Here is a 15839-nt window from a genome sequence, read left to right on the forward strand (position 1 = left end):
TACGCGTGTATTTTTTCCTCCCATCAACATCATTTGTACAGACGCGGTTTTTTTTTCGTCGGTTTTTTTTCGTTAACATAATTTACACCACGCGCGACAGACTGTATTCAGTATAGGCCGCCGCCACCTCATCGGGACATCGTAGTCATCATATGAGCCGGAAAACTATTTCCGAATCTTCGCGACGAGCGCGTGCACAATTCAGTGTAAGTCGTACGCGACTATACTGCACCCTGCACCGTTCGAATGGGTTTTGCGTTCGTACAAATTCTTATACACGCCAGTGGTGCGAGTTCTTTCACGGCGATGGCGTAAGAATCTTTAGGTTTTGATTTTAAATATGAGGAAATTAATACCCCGAAATCGGATGAATCGCGTCACTGTGCCAAACTGCAGGCGCATACTGATGCAACACAACCAGTTTGCAGACTACGCATACACGATACTATTATTTACTGTAATCTTCAGTATATTATTTACTATTTTCATTTATGACTAAAAACCATGCAGACGTTGTGTATTGTCGAACAAATAATATTATATACGATGGCTATCGCTCGTATATAGTATTAAATCACAGTGAATTATATGGTATGAATGAATAGTACGAGCGTGTGTTGGATAATTTCACGCACGTTTGTTTAATTACACAGTATACGTATTTTAAGCACACGCGGTGTATCAAAGTCGTATTTAGATTCATCCAATGTGTACCGTAGTAATAATTCATAAAATAGATCGAGTCTTGCAAAAATAAATAATATAATATAATAATAATATGAACATTGGTCATACGGACACTCGTTCTGTGTATCGTGTGTTTGAAGTCGTTAGCGAGATCAGATTATATCGGAAGAATGTTTATGTTATTGTCAAGAGTGAGACTGAAAACATAAAATTCGAAGTTGTGCTTCCGCGAATTCGAATAAATTTTGTATTGGTCGAGATGTTTAGTTTTATATGATTTAAGTGACATGCACATTTCTGATTAGCCCGTATGTTATATTTAAATAGTTTTGCAAAGACGAGGAAAACAACTAGAGTTGTTGTAGTAATTAAATTTCACGACATTTAATCATGTACGGCGGCGTCTCTTAAAAAGCACTTACGAATTTTAATTTGCTCGTTTGAATTAAACTTTTGGTAACGTCAATAAAAAATGAATGCATTCAAACATCCGAAATGTTGGGCAACGCCAAGTTGAGTGTTTACCGGTAGCCAAGACGTTAGTTATATACCTAAAGTGAATTTGTTTTATTAATAGTGTATACAACTATGTGTACATTTTATTATTATCATTAAACTTTTTTGGGTTACAGTGTTTCGGCCTTACCTATTCTACCTGCGCTTTTATGTGTATCTACTTGTTATATATACAATAATATTTAGCAATGCAATCCGAAACTTTTTTCGGGGAAATTTCTATCGTGTATTCGTACAAATGACATTTACATACACGCATCACCGATAAAGCGCAAACATTTTATCGATTTAATGCACCTTAAAAATAATGGCACGTTTGCAGTTGTTGCGTCTTCCTTTATATAGTTACTCGAATTTCGTGAATTTTGTGAACCGACTGGTGGAAAATTCGGTTAAGTTCCATCTGTTTTCATTCAGTTTAGTTTCTCGAAGATTTAATAATAGACGAACGTGCGCGGTCTTCTGAACAAATGTATACGCGTACAAAATATATAAATGTATAATATTAATATATTATGTATGTATATACTATATTGTATACCTAAGTGTAAATATATCGTTATTATAACATACAAATTATATAGTTTCGTCTGTGTGTATAAATGCGTATTTCGTGTAACTAATTGCCGTACGACAATAATTGTGTATAATGTGTACGAATAAAAGGTTCATGCGAGCGCGCGAATAAAAACAGAGTGACATATAATAAGCGCAGAACCATGACGGCTGTCTGAAATGGAAGATTAGATGTGTTTTATTAAAATATAATAATAATATAACGTGTGGTGTTATTGATAACAATTAAATCTCTCTATCAGATTGCTGATATGGTGTACTATTTCATTACATATACAATATTATGACATTATACAGAATATATATACGTACAACTCTATATATCATATTATTGTTAATTTTTTTTTTTATATGGATTAACAATAACACTTATTTTATACGTTTATAATAAACCAGTATATATCTATATTCTATATACACATACTTGTTTTCGTATACACTACACATGGAAGATAAACGCCCCCGTCGTCAACGACTCGATCGATTACGATAATTACCGGTCAGAATACCTACGATGCATATATATACATTTTTATAACTGCGATGTTATATTAATATAATACCACAACTGGTAGGACGCATATTAAATATATATGATACAAGCGAAAACTCGTACTACACGGCTGCGGCTTGGACTGCGGCTGCGACCGCGCCCGAAGCGGCGAGACTTAAACAATAATTATTGATATGAAAGACGAGCATAATGTTATATTATACAATATGCATTATAATATACACACACACTCTATAGAACCCATGTATATATATAAATATCATATTAAATAATAATATATGGATATGGTCTGTGGTATATAATATATGTGCTGCGCCATGCTGATATTATTATGATATTATGATCGTTCTCTTGTCGAAAGCAAAAGTTAGACCGGACCCGACCTAGCTGCTCCACCAAACGACAGCAAACACATCACACAACTCCCCGAACGATATTTATCTATTCTATTCGTTTGTATATATATATTATACAGGTAAATACCTCCATCATACATTATGATATTATAATATGTATGTATATATATGCTATAGTAACGATGCGTATATTTATAAGTTTATATCATTCGCTATATAATATTTTAGTAAACAAATAACAGTCACGTGTGTGTTTGAAAAAAAAATGTCGTCGTTTTATTACTGCTCTCATTTGGAAACGGACGACGAGAGTCATAAAAAATAACTGCATTAACAAACGAAAAAATCAAAACGTAAACACAAACACAAGCACAATAATATAATATATAAAAGTTATATATACAAAGTTTGTAAACAATACGTAATACGCGTCCTATTTCTTTGTTATTTTCGGCGTTTTGATAATTCTACATGCATGTAGACATTGTACATGTATACAATGTACCTACATATAAGTAATCCCTAGTCAGTGATTCGTTCTAAATACCGATCTTGCAATCGTCAATATAGAATTCGTACTTGAACCGAGTGTACCTACCAATATACTACGAGTATATACCTCTGTAAACAGTTATATAGGTACGCAGAATATAGAATCTTATTTCAATTATATAATATATATATATATATATATAAAATATAGGAACATAATAAGGCTCAAGTTTGAGTACATAATATATTTATAATTTATAATTGAAGCATAGAACTGTTTAATTTATTTCTCACATCGAATAACAAGGAACATTAAAAATCCGATTTATTATGAATATATAATATCATAGGTTTACCATAACTAATTTTCATATTTACTAAATGCGACTTTTTTTTTAGCTTTAACCACAACTGCAGGTGTAGCGTACAGACGAGTATATTATTAAATATGACTTATTGCCTATAGCACCTCCCCTTTTTCATTCCTGAATCGACGACCGATTACCAGTAAATGTACCTAATAATGTTTAATGGAAAAAGTCATTATGGTTTGACGCGTATTACGCTGGCGCGTGCGTGTATTATTATCACGGGCCAATATATAGTTGCACAACGCCGAGCCGGTGCAGGTAACCAGGGTTCATGTCGCGAGAAAAAATAAATAAACACTACAGTGACACATTTCCGTAATTATTATGAAATCGCGTGGGAAATATTAATTTGTAAAATATTATTTGTTCGTGTGATCGGTTAAGTATAATAACCGCACAGTACCTACATAATAAAAACATTAACGTCCCCGCGTACATAATATTATATAAGTACACCGACCAAAAGTACCGATACCTATAGTATTTTTCAACCTTCGTCAGCTAATAAGTGGATTGGGTACAATCGAATCGTCACCGTGCAGTCGAGTCGTAAACGTTAATAATTCTTAATTAATTACGATTTTCCATTTGTTTATTGTATAGTTCGAACATAATGCGGCGTATCAAGTAATTTCATATTTTTTCCTCGCTCATCCAAATTCCTTTCGAAACGTCTTTCGACCTCGGTGGCGCCTTTTTTTTTTCTTGTACGCGACCGCACGTGTGCGTATATTATATATTACATTATATTATTATTATTAAAACTACACAGAGACGGCGGCACTACGAGAATTTTCACCATTCGCCGGAATAATAATAGCTATATATATATATTTATAAATATATATATACACGCACAGCACACAAAGTGGCGTACATTATGTGCTATACATAGCGTCGCGACCGACCGACTGACTGACAGGCGACCGTCCCACAACTGCACGCGCGAAGGCCTCGACCCGCACCCAAACGACCCTTGCCGTATGTATATGTAACCGTCGTTACCGCCACCACCAAAATTTGCGCCCCCGAACCCCCCTTACGCATTGTATGCGCACTTCGGAAAACCGTTTTGTTCGACTGATATTTTTTTTTCGTTTAAAAATTTTATCACCGTTCGTATATGTTATACATATAAAATGATTGTATCATTTATATATAGACGCGTTATATTTGCTGCATCGCATTATTCTATCGGTGAGGGTTGATTTTTCGCGGGGGTACAAAAGTCGTCACCGCACGCGGCCGCAGCGTAGGGGGAAACAGCCATTACGCGCTAACACCTGCCGTCCCGACTTCTATGCGATTGCACACGATCGACGGTAATAATAGTATAGAGCGCTATAGTTCAATCGTTGGCTAATATATCATAGTATGAGGGGAGGAAAACCAAAATTTGCGGGTTTTTTTTTTTTGCATGCGGGACTTTTGGTCGAATACGATTTTTGATCTCGCTTCTCATTGAAACTTGCAGTATAAGCTGCCCGAAGAGTTATACCGAGAACATTTAGATGATGGGGTGACATATATTATTACACAAACGATTAGTGGAAAATAATATAATTGAATCGAATTTTTAAACTGTACAGTAGCAGTAGACTGTAATATATAGTCAAACGTTAGGATAATATATTGAAACACGTTGGGGGTCGGTTGTTTGAACATATAGGTAGTTTAGGACCCAGGTCATCGGGATGACCTGCGCGTGCACCCACATTTAACGTTTCGTGTGACTGTCGGGTGTCGCAAACAAACTGCAGTAGTGTTTGAAACGATACATTATATTATAATACTGCCTGATCATAGTTAAAAATAACTCAAATTTAAATTCAATTAAGACCACTACTGAGACACGCGGCTGCAGATGTGTCATTATAAAAATAGTTTTTGTCGGCGAATCGCCTTTTTGAAATCTTCGCAGTATTTTTGAGTCCGAGATCCATTTTCGTATTATTTACAATTCGGTTTTAAAGTCGTGGATATCATTATGTCCGCGTCAACTCAAAAGTACCTATTTATGTAGCAAACGACCGATAACCAACTCCAATCATTTTAATCACAATATAATCACGAATTATAAAATGGATTATGCGTGCGTAAATTATAGGTACACGGTGCTTCTATAGTTTAATGTAAAAAATTATAATATTTATATACTCGTTTAATTGTGTTATAATATAGTTTCATTATAAAACGTTACGTAACGTCGACGATCGTATACATTATTATTATCATTATAATAATGGTATAGTAATTATGGCGGATATATCGTCTGTGGCTATAGTAATAAGAAAAAAATAAACCACGCGCTGACGTACAAATTATTGTCTTATACCTAACCTATGTCCTATATAATATTATTATTATGGTTATATGCCATACTATTATTGTCATAAAATGTACAGCGGACTACACACGATTGATTGCGGATTCATCTCGCATATTATTATTATTATGTCCTTACGAAGACTAGAATTTTGACAACTTTTATGCGGACTTAAATATATTTCATAGTTTTTCTGCACTGTACGTTCGCAGACGTTGGTGTGACGAAATTCGTGAAACCGTCGAACCACGCGTAATCCAGCGACGTTTTCGATATGATTCGACCTTTTTGTTAACACGACGATCTATAAATATTACGATAACAATAATTTGATAATTATTTGTGACAACGATAACTACGTACCTATATTTTTTTAACGATATGCGCGTGTAAAAGGTTAAAGCCATGTAATAATAATATAGTGACACTGAGTAGGCGATTGTCGACAATAAGTATGTCACTGGTGGGAATCAATGCGGGTTTTTCATATTACACACATATAAAATGTAAACATCCACGCGGGTTGAAGGGACCTCGAAAAACGGTAGTGACGACGACGTTTGACACGAAAAGTCGTATTCTATACACAAGCAGGAAGGGATGACGGTGGGTGATCATTTCGCACTTTATTCCCGTGAACAAGGGGATCCTCCACATGTATATAAAAAAAAGCCCTATTTACGATTCCAGTGATTATTTATTGCTGTATAATAATGCGCGACACGAGATTTCGATCCTCTCGGTTCGCGTACACGTACACAATAGGTACACTACTTACACTATTATTATTTATTATTATGTAATTTGACCATGTATGAGCAGAATTTTGAATGCAGCTTTGATGCAGAAGACCAATTGATACATTTTATATTAATAATCCAAATAAAATATTGTGATATAATACAAATTTACAAAGCTATAAGACGCCATGGTTTCATAATATTATTACATAGGTAGATATTATTATTTACATGTAAATTTAAAGGTAGGTGTAAAGAATAGCTACTATGTAAGTACCTTAGCTATCTAAATGTACTTATAATAAGTTTATTAGAATTCCTGTCGTCTATGTTTATTAGAACGAACAGTAGAGAAAGTCAGACGGCGAATGAAGAAGGGTAGTTTCCGATTATTTTAATTTTATCATAGGTGTAATTATACCAATTATAAAAATAAAAAATGAATCTAAATAATTATACAAGAGATGGTGCTACTGAGACTGATGAAGATGGTGTTATTTTTTACGCAAACTTGCAGTGGTTAATTTTCGACCGTAGAAAGATTCAAATATATTGGTAGGTTTGTTAACATTTTATTATACTTTCTATTTTATACACTGTTATAGCCACAGGGCTTTTGACTGATGTGACATTTCCAGCAGTGTTGTAGGAAGCAATTTTCTGGGTATTATAAGAGTATAGCTGAGACATGATAATCGTATTTAATACAATTTACAAAAGTTAGTTGAGAATTAATTGTGGTATAATCATATATAGTTAGCTATAATTAACTATATTGGTACTTCTCCGTTGGCTCTTTTATATAGGTCGTCAGGCCGATAATGCTGAAAATTTGCTATACTATAATATAGGTACTCAGCTCTTAAAACTTATTTCGTTGTATTATAAGTTGTAACAAAACGAGCCAAATACACCGAAACGATTGAGCTATATTATGGTACTCGAATGCTCCTTATTCCGACATTTCAGTTCAGAGAAGTAAAGAATCTGATTGTATTTTTTAGTGTAAGGTTTGCTGAGATCTGGTTTTTATACGGAGGCTACGCGGTATACCACTGATGAACTGGATTTTTATTTTTCATAAGCAGTACTCGTATTTAAACATCTATTATGTATAACTACCAGTTTTACAACAAAAGTATTAAGTAGTTTATATATATTTTTTTTTTACTTTTGACCTACTCTATATACAATAATTTTCGAACGTGTTTTGCGCGAATGTGTTATTGAATACTAATAGAATATTTCAACGTAGGTTGCTAATAATCATTTTATACATAACATATTTGTCAGCAATGAAAAATGTCAGTGCATATTATTCTAGCACAATTCGATCTATATAGGTTAATGTATAGAATTTGAGTGTTATAAAAGAAACACTTTAACAATTAAACCATCGTTAGTGGTTTTTTTTGACGCTAATAGCTAATGTTTTATACGGTCCCATTGTTTGTTTCAAAATAGGGTTGTTTTTTCAAATTATATTTTAACCACAACAATATTTTTATTGGTGTTCAAATCGAGTTTTAACTACCCGCGTTCGACCTCAGTGGTATATATTATTGACTCTAAATTAACGTTATTTTATTACTCGGAGTATTATAATGTATTTTATATCCAGACTCTCACAATATATAATTTATTCGACATTCAAACAGAATCTACTCTGAGTTAGAATTTTATAAACATCAAAATTAATAATAAAAGGTTAGCATTTAATTTTTTTTCCACTAAATAACTTTCTAAATTAGATATATTAATTTATAATTTCATGTGCTGGCAATATTTTTTCTTAAAACGTAAGGTCTTATTCCAAAAAAATAATTTATTTAAATCATTGTATCTAAATGTGTTTAATTTGTACGTAACGAATGTGTTTAAGATTAATTTATTAAAAATTGATCATAAAATATCTAACGTTGAACACAAATAAATACTAATCGGAATCCACAATTTTGTAGATAATTAAAAGTTATAGTTAAACCATTTAAAGTTCGACATTTAATTGTCAATCACATGTTATAATAATTGCTTACAGTTATATGTAACATACGTAATAAATATTAATTATATTGTTGTCTGGACACTTCAAAACTGAACGATATAAAAATGTAATTATGGAAATGCTTAATTATTTTATAATGAATTTGATTAAAAAGAGAAGAATATTGATTTTATTTTGTACACGAATATAATATATCTATAAGATGATTCATGTAAGAAATTCATAAATAGGTTCTATAAAACAAATATTTAATCAAAATTTACCCTATTTATTAAAATTATATAATCACACGAACAACGGGCGTATAATACGATTAAAAATCATAGGTGTTTAACTATTACAAGTTTTTGAATAAGTAAGTTTGGTCTATGCTTAAAATTAAAATTCACAATATAGGTACTTATATAATAAATACATTTTTATTTTTAATTTGCATGTATTATATAAGTGTTAGCGATTCTTTTTTTTTAACTCGCGAATAATTTTGAACACGAAATAAAAACGCACTTTAACTACCTATACTCTATACGTATATTATATGTTGTCTGTATTCCGATTATCGTGATATTCAAAAAAAATCTTACCACATGGTACTATATATTATAATAAGTGTTATGTCGATTACGGACAGGACCATACACCGTGTTCACCAATTTAGGGAACACTGAATTTCTCGGCCGGATTATATTGGAATAAATCGAATTTTTTTAGAAGTTAGTGGTATAAAAATACACATTTTCAGATAAATTCCAAATGTTTAACCCTCTCCGTACGCGCATGCGCAAAACAACTCCTTCTTTTTTTAATAATAACCGGTATTTTTGATACCAAATTCTAAAAGACTACATTTTTTTTATTCATTTTGATCAATTAACCATGGCTCTAAAACCAAAATTGACTAAATGAGAGCCATTCAAATTTTGATAAATAATACATTTTTACGATTCATTTTAAAACGCATAAAACCATTTATAATTATTTATTATTGGTTACTTTTTGAATATTTTCATCATAAATTGGTGAACACACGGTATATCGTCATTAAATTATTTGACTTAACACACAGAATCTCATGTCCTACCTTCGAGTATGATAAACGATAAACCTAATATTATATGAACCTATACGCTAGTAGGTACACTTCCGTATATATATATATATATATATATATATATATATATTAAAATCATAAAATCAGGTATACCTAATATGGTATTGGTAACAATCTTTATATTATATTATATAGGTGTAGTTGTACTCACTCTGTCCGAGGTGAACTCTCTTCATCCACGGGTAGATCTGCGGTGGGTTTTGGCCGGAGCCCTGTTTGCCGCCCGAAGACGCGGGCCCGTTGCCGTTGCCGCCGCCACCGCCGCCGTTCGACGACGTGGACGATATGGACGAGGCGGGCGACGAGGACGTCTGTGAGACGGGGCCCTGTGTGGCAGGCGAGGAACCGGCCACCGGTCCGCCGGACGACCGGACAGACTTCATGACTACGGCGGGCGGTGGTGACCGGGACCCGGGTGGCGGTGCCGCGGACGTGGTCAGGTCTTGTGGCGAGCTGATGCCGTTCGGCGTGGCCGACGCTGAGGCAGTCACCTCGTATTTGCACTGGACGCCACCGGCCACGGACGGCATGCCGACGACGTTGTTGTTGAGCGCGGACGATATGGGCGATATGGCACCACCGCCGCCGGGCGACGGAAGACCGCCGACGCCGCCGCCACCGCCGTGGTGCTGCAAGTGTTGCAGGTGGGCGCCAGCGGCCGCAGCGGCCGCAGCCGCCTGCAGCCTCTGGTGCTGCTGGTGCTGTTGGTGCTGTTGCTGGTGGTTGACCGAGTGCAGTTGCGTGTAGTCAATCATGGACGGCGACGATTGTTGCATGTACTGCGACGCGTACTGTTGCGGAGAGTAACAGCCGGCGGCTGGGCCTGAGTTATACACGCCACCGCCGCCGCCCTGGGCCGCTTGTCCGTAATAGTCGGCAGCAGAGGCCGAAGCGGCACCGCCTCCGCCCGGACTGTTGCCTGTCTGTAGCGGGTCGACCGGCGATGTGACCGCTCGGCCCTGTTGCTGTTGGGCCTGCTGGCTCTGCTGGTAGCAGTTCATGAACTGATACGAACTCATGTTCATCTAAACGGTTCGGTTCGCGCGCGCGCGCTTCGATGCACCCCTCGATGCGACGATTACTTTCGACGACCGGTCACTGTACCGGTCTGTTAAATAAAAAGCTCACCGGGGGACCGACGAACCGTGCTTTGCCAATGTTTAAATGTATAATATATATATTTGCGAGCAGCGGTATGCAAATATTTTTATCTTTCGTCCGTCGTCAGGTCTCCAACATGCCATTCGAAAACCGCGTCATAATGTCTGCGCCGTCGGAAAATTAGCCGGAAAAACACGAAATCGAACGCACTCGAAGACGAAATATCAAAAAAAAAAAAAAAAAAAAATCGAGATAGTCGAATACCTACGAATAATAATAGTATGTAAAATATTATTATTGTTAAAAATATCAAAGCGAACGTCAAAAAATCACTGGCGCGTCGCGACCGAATAAAAACAAATAATATTAGATTACGATAATAATACGACAATAATAATGTTGTACGGTCGTACGTGTCCGTCGGACGGGGCTGAGGGCCACGTGCTAGTGTAATTTACGACTGCGGCGGCGATCCGCGTTCGGAGGCGAGTGGAACAGTACAGCGGACCGACTCGGAGGACCGAACGCACTCCGAAACCCGACAACTTCCGACGCGGTTGGAGACGTGCGCGCGCTGTGCCGGTGTGTGCGTGTGTTTGTGTGTGAGTGTTTGCGTGCGTGTGCTCGTGTGTGCGTATGCTTGTGTGTACGTTTTCGTGTGTGCATGCGCACTTGTGTGAGTGCGCGTATCCGTACAAACGTAACCGCGGCCGTCGACCAATCGGAACGCCGGACGGTCGGCGCTCGGATCTGGCAGTCCCTCGTGTGCCGCCGCCGTCGACGGAGGCGGCGGCGGCGACGGCGGCAACGACGACGACGCATGAATGAACCGGTGTGCGCGGCGCCGTCGGTGGTGGAGGGGGCGGGGGAACGTGACCGCCGCCGCCGCCTTCGGACTACCTATTTCGTCGCGAACGCTGTTGTTTTGTACGCCACACGCAGCCGTGTCCGAGTTGTTGCCGGCGACCGACCGGTCAAGGCGTTCGCGTATACATGGTTTTACGTTATTATTATTATTATTTTTTTTTTCAACTACGAGTAGAAAACAATAATGTATTTTCTAAAAATCATATTTTAACGTCCTAACGCTTATTATTTAATTGCATGTCGTTTTCGCACTGTAGTCTAAACTCTGCGAGAAGTACCCACACAATTTTTGCTTAGAAATTACGTAAATTAATTTTTATTGACACGGGTGTTATAAAGTAAATATATCATGTCTTAACTGTATGAAAATTCGATTGTTTTAAATAATTATAAAAATATAATAATGCTAAATAATTTATTATTTACAATGGTTCTACAGATTCTTTTTCTGATACGTATTGGTAAATTAATTAATTTTAACATTATTTCAAAATAACTTTGATTTTGAATTTATCGCATATTTAAATTGTTCTATGTGTATATTATATTGTTATTCGTTTCCCATAATATAGGTTATATTAATATATTTGATTAGTGACAACCGTAGTTACTAATCAATAACAACCACTAATGTTACATTTCATATTTGGTTTAGATTTTGATTGTTGTATAATAGTACAACGATTTAATATTATTGAATTTTAAATACCAGATAACCTTGAATTGTGTCCCAAATTTCAAAAATAGCACGAATATTGGGTCTGGACGTATTTTATCGAGTACCTAAATGATTTGGGTGCCGATATATTTTATCAAGTATATACATGTGTTGGATCTATTGCTTATTAGCGTTACCCAGAAGACACCACGTGGAGGTTGGCTAGAAAGTCTTCCAAACAGTTTTTTTTTATTACATAAAGTTAACGGCCTGATGTAAAAATAATTAAAATAATCATTCAATTATCAATTTTTTTTGTTTTTTGTTACCTAATTGTATGTATAGAATTACTGCACAATATGTTATTCGACGACAACTGTCCGGTTAAACGTCGATAAATAAGATAATCGTTAATTCAGATAACAACAAGATGAAATATTATCGAGGACCCAATTCGAGTATTATCAAATATTACCGTGGACCCAACTAGTTTTTATTTAAAGCATTCATGTACTTCAGGTACTGACTCAAGTTTTCCCTAAATATTGTCAGTTGATATTAATTGATATTGTATTTCGTATGGTACGGGTTAAGTTTAATAACGAAATTATTTATGACATTATTTGTAAGTACTCATGCTGAGAACTTTAATTGTCTACATATCTTTTAACGAGAAACAATAATAATGACTCCTTTCTAATAAGTAATAATACTGTTCCAAATTCCAATAACTTAAGTTGTATAAGTCGTTCAGAAAATTACCATATTGATAGATTATGTAAACATTTTTTTTGGATTTAGAAAAAAATATGGTATAATATACATAAAAAAAATTAATAATTAATAATTTACAACTAAATTTTATGCAGGAATCCCCGGTATCATATACCAGTAAAATATATTTATTTTTTAAATGGGGAACTCACTTTTTCTGTATAGTACCTATCACTGTGTGTGCAGTGTACCCCTGAATGATTGAGTTGGTCATTGAGTAGGTTCAGGATTAGTTCAACATGAATTCAATGATAAATCATTGTGCATATGAAAATAAATAATAAAATATGATACACCCATCTCTGGGAAGTAGATGGATTACTGGATTAGTATTTTTTCTGAGAGTAGTTAATGTTATATTATTTATTAGTGATTTCTTAATTCAGTATGTTGAATTATTGTTGGCAATAACATCGCAAATTATTAATTCAATATCAACATAACGTCACTAGTGTGAATATATTTTTAGAATCGATAAATGAAGAAGTCTTAAAAATAGTCTTAATCATTTTAAAAATGACTTCGTGTATATCAATATAAATATAAATTATCCAAATACCCATGGATAATATTTTTTGAATCATATAGAAATAACTATAAAATTAGTAACATTTTTTGATTAATTTAATTAAATAATTTTTACATTGCTTCAAAATTTTAATTTATTATATTTATATAGAATAAAATGTATAAGATATATCTACCTGTTTGATTAGTTAGGTACTACTTTTACCTAATGTAAATAAAACTTTTCAGAAATCTTGTGTTACCTAAATACTTATACTATTTGACTGAGGAACAAACACGTTATCAATATAAACCGAAAAAAAAATTGAATGTTAAAAATTTATATAAAGTACAGGTAGCTAAAAAAATAAATAATAAAAAAAATAGCCAACTCAATATAATTTTGAAAATGATTTATTTTCTAGAAAATATTAACTAGGTATATATAAGTATCTGATAAATAGTTCGAGACTATACAATATTGGTTAATTCTTTTTTATACTATGAAAATCAAAATCAAAATATATTTTGTGAAAATTGGTTATGTGTAAATTCCTGGTCAACCAACTTTTATTTTTAGTTGTTTGCATTTATTAAGAAAGGTTATTTTCGTATTTTTTAATTTCCAAATGAAGTCACTACAAAGAATCTTATGATCAATTTTGCCAAAAAATCACACTTAATGTATTATGTATAATGTATATAAGATTTAATCAAAATATGTTTTACTCTAAAATGTGTTATCAGACACACTTAATTATAAAACTATAATGCATTCCTTGCTCCACAAAAATTTAAGTTCTTGATTTAATCTGAATAAAATAATTTAAATTGAGAATCATTGTGTAGGTATAGTTTGTAAATTTTATCAGGTACTTATAATACATTTTTTTTTTACATTGTAAGTACATAATAATTTTATAAGAAGTAATTATTATACACCTATAACTATGCATAATTTTTAATTCATTTTAGTTATTTGGTTATCGGTTTTTACAATCCAGACTTTTTTTTCTTTTTTTTTTTTTTCCTATGGTATCGAGGACCGGAGAAGGAACTATGTTGCCAATACTTCTCCTCCGGCCACCATCGTTTATTGAATAATCAATACAAAATCTACAATCAAGACTAATAATTAATAATATAACGGCCGTAGCAATTTAATATTAAATAATTAAACTGTATTTAAGATTATAAATATTGAATATTTGATATGTGTACTTGTATGGGTTTGTGATGATTTAATTAATTATATTTTTTTTTATAATCATTTTAAAGGCTGTCAATAGTGTTTAATATATATAGCCATATAGGCTTAGGTTATGTAGCTTTTATAATGTAAAATGTATTTATAAGTTATAATTAGACGCAATAATTACTCTATTTTGGTAATTATAATTTATAATTAATAAGTATTTATAACCTGTAAAGGTTCTTTCTTCTAAAAGAGTTATACTAATGTAAGAGATTTACAATTTAATGAATAAAATAAAATAAGAGTTAAAAATTATAATGTCATTTTAATATACCGATACATACTTAAATTGTATATCAACAAATTGATTAGGTACATTTTTTTTTTTTAATACACCAATACTTCACCAAGTATAGGGCATATAATTTGTTGACCCGCTGTAGTAAAACGTTATAACTTATAATATTCCTTGTATATATTGTGTTATAATACAAAAATACCTAAATACCAATATAATTTATTATTATTAACTACCTACGTAAGTGAAAAAAAAGTTTGCTATAGTATTAATAATAAACACATATTATGGCAATGTGCTTTAGAACTTAGAACATAATATTATTTAATTACATTTAATTTATTTATATATATATAAATATTGACTGTTCAAATGATAACATATTAAAATAATAATTAAGATAATACATATATTATTCTACAACAGCCCTATCGTTCGGAAAATAATATTTAGGTATGTACCTATATATAGTATACAGCAAATATTCGTTGGTCTTTAGTAACTGCAGTCGAACGTCAATGTATCAGTGTACAATCAATTCATCATATCTTATATTAAAATAAGAAAGCGTAACATATGAATGTGATTGAAAACACATATAAGTACAAAAATTACAAATAAAACATATCGTATTAAATGACAAACTATTTTTCAACCCGAGACACGTGATTGCGCAGGTATCAAAAATTGGTTGGTACTAATTGTTCGCATCCCGTCATATACAGCTCGGATACTTTCCCGTAAT

At 33.5% G+C, this 15839-nt stretch overlaps 1 protein-coding gene across 1 annotated transcript in view; it reads right to left on the reverse strand.

Annotated features, from left to right (window-relative positions):
• Scr (homeobox sex combs reduced) overlaps nt 1–11362 on the reverse strand; it is a 32597-nt gene extending 21235 nt beyond the window's left edge. Inside the window, exon 1 of the mRNA XM_089219900.1 lies at nt 9846–11362. Within this exon, the coding sequence (XP_089076026.1) occupies nt 9846–10719 (874 nt within the window). The 5' untranslated portion in view covers nt 10720–11362. The remainder of the gene's footprint in view (nt 1–9845) is intronic.
• Between the last annotated feature and the right edge of the window lie 4477 nt (nt 11363–15839).

This window comes from Diuraphis noxia, unplaced genomic scaffold (genome assembly GCF_037042655.1).
Source record: "Diuraphis noxia isolate RWA-SAM2 unplaced genomic scaffold, SU_Dnox_SAM2 contig0002, whole genome shotgun sequence".
Taxonomy (NCBI): domain Eukaryota; kingdom Metazoa; phylum Arthropoda; class Insecta; order Hemiptera; family Aphididae; genus Diuraphis; species Diuraphis noxia.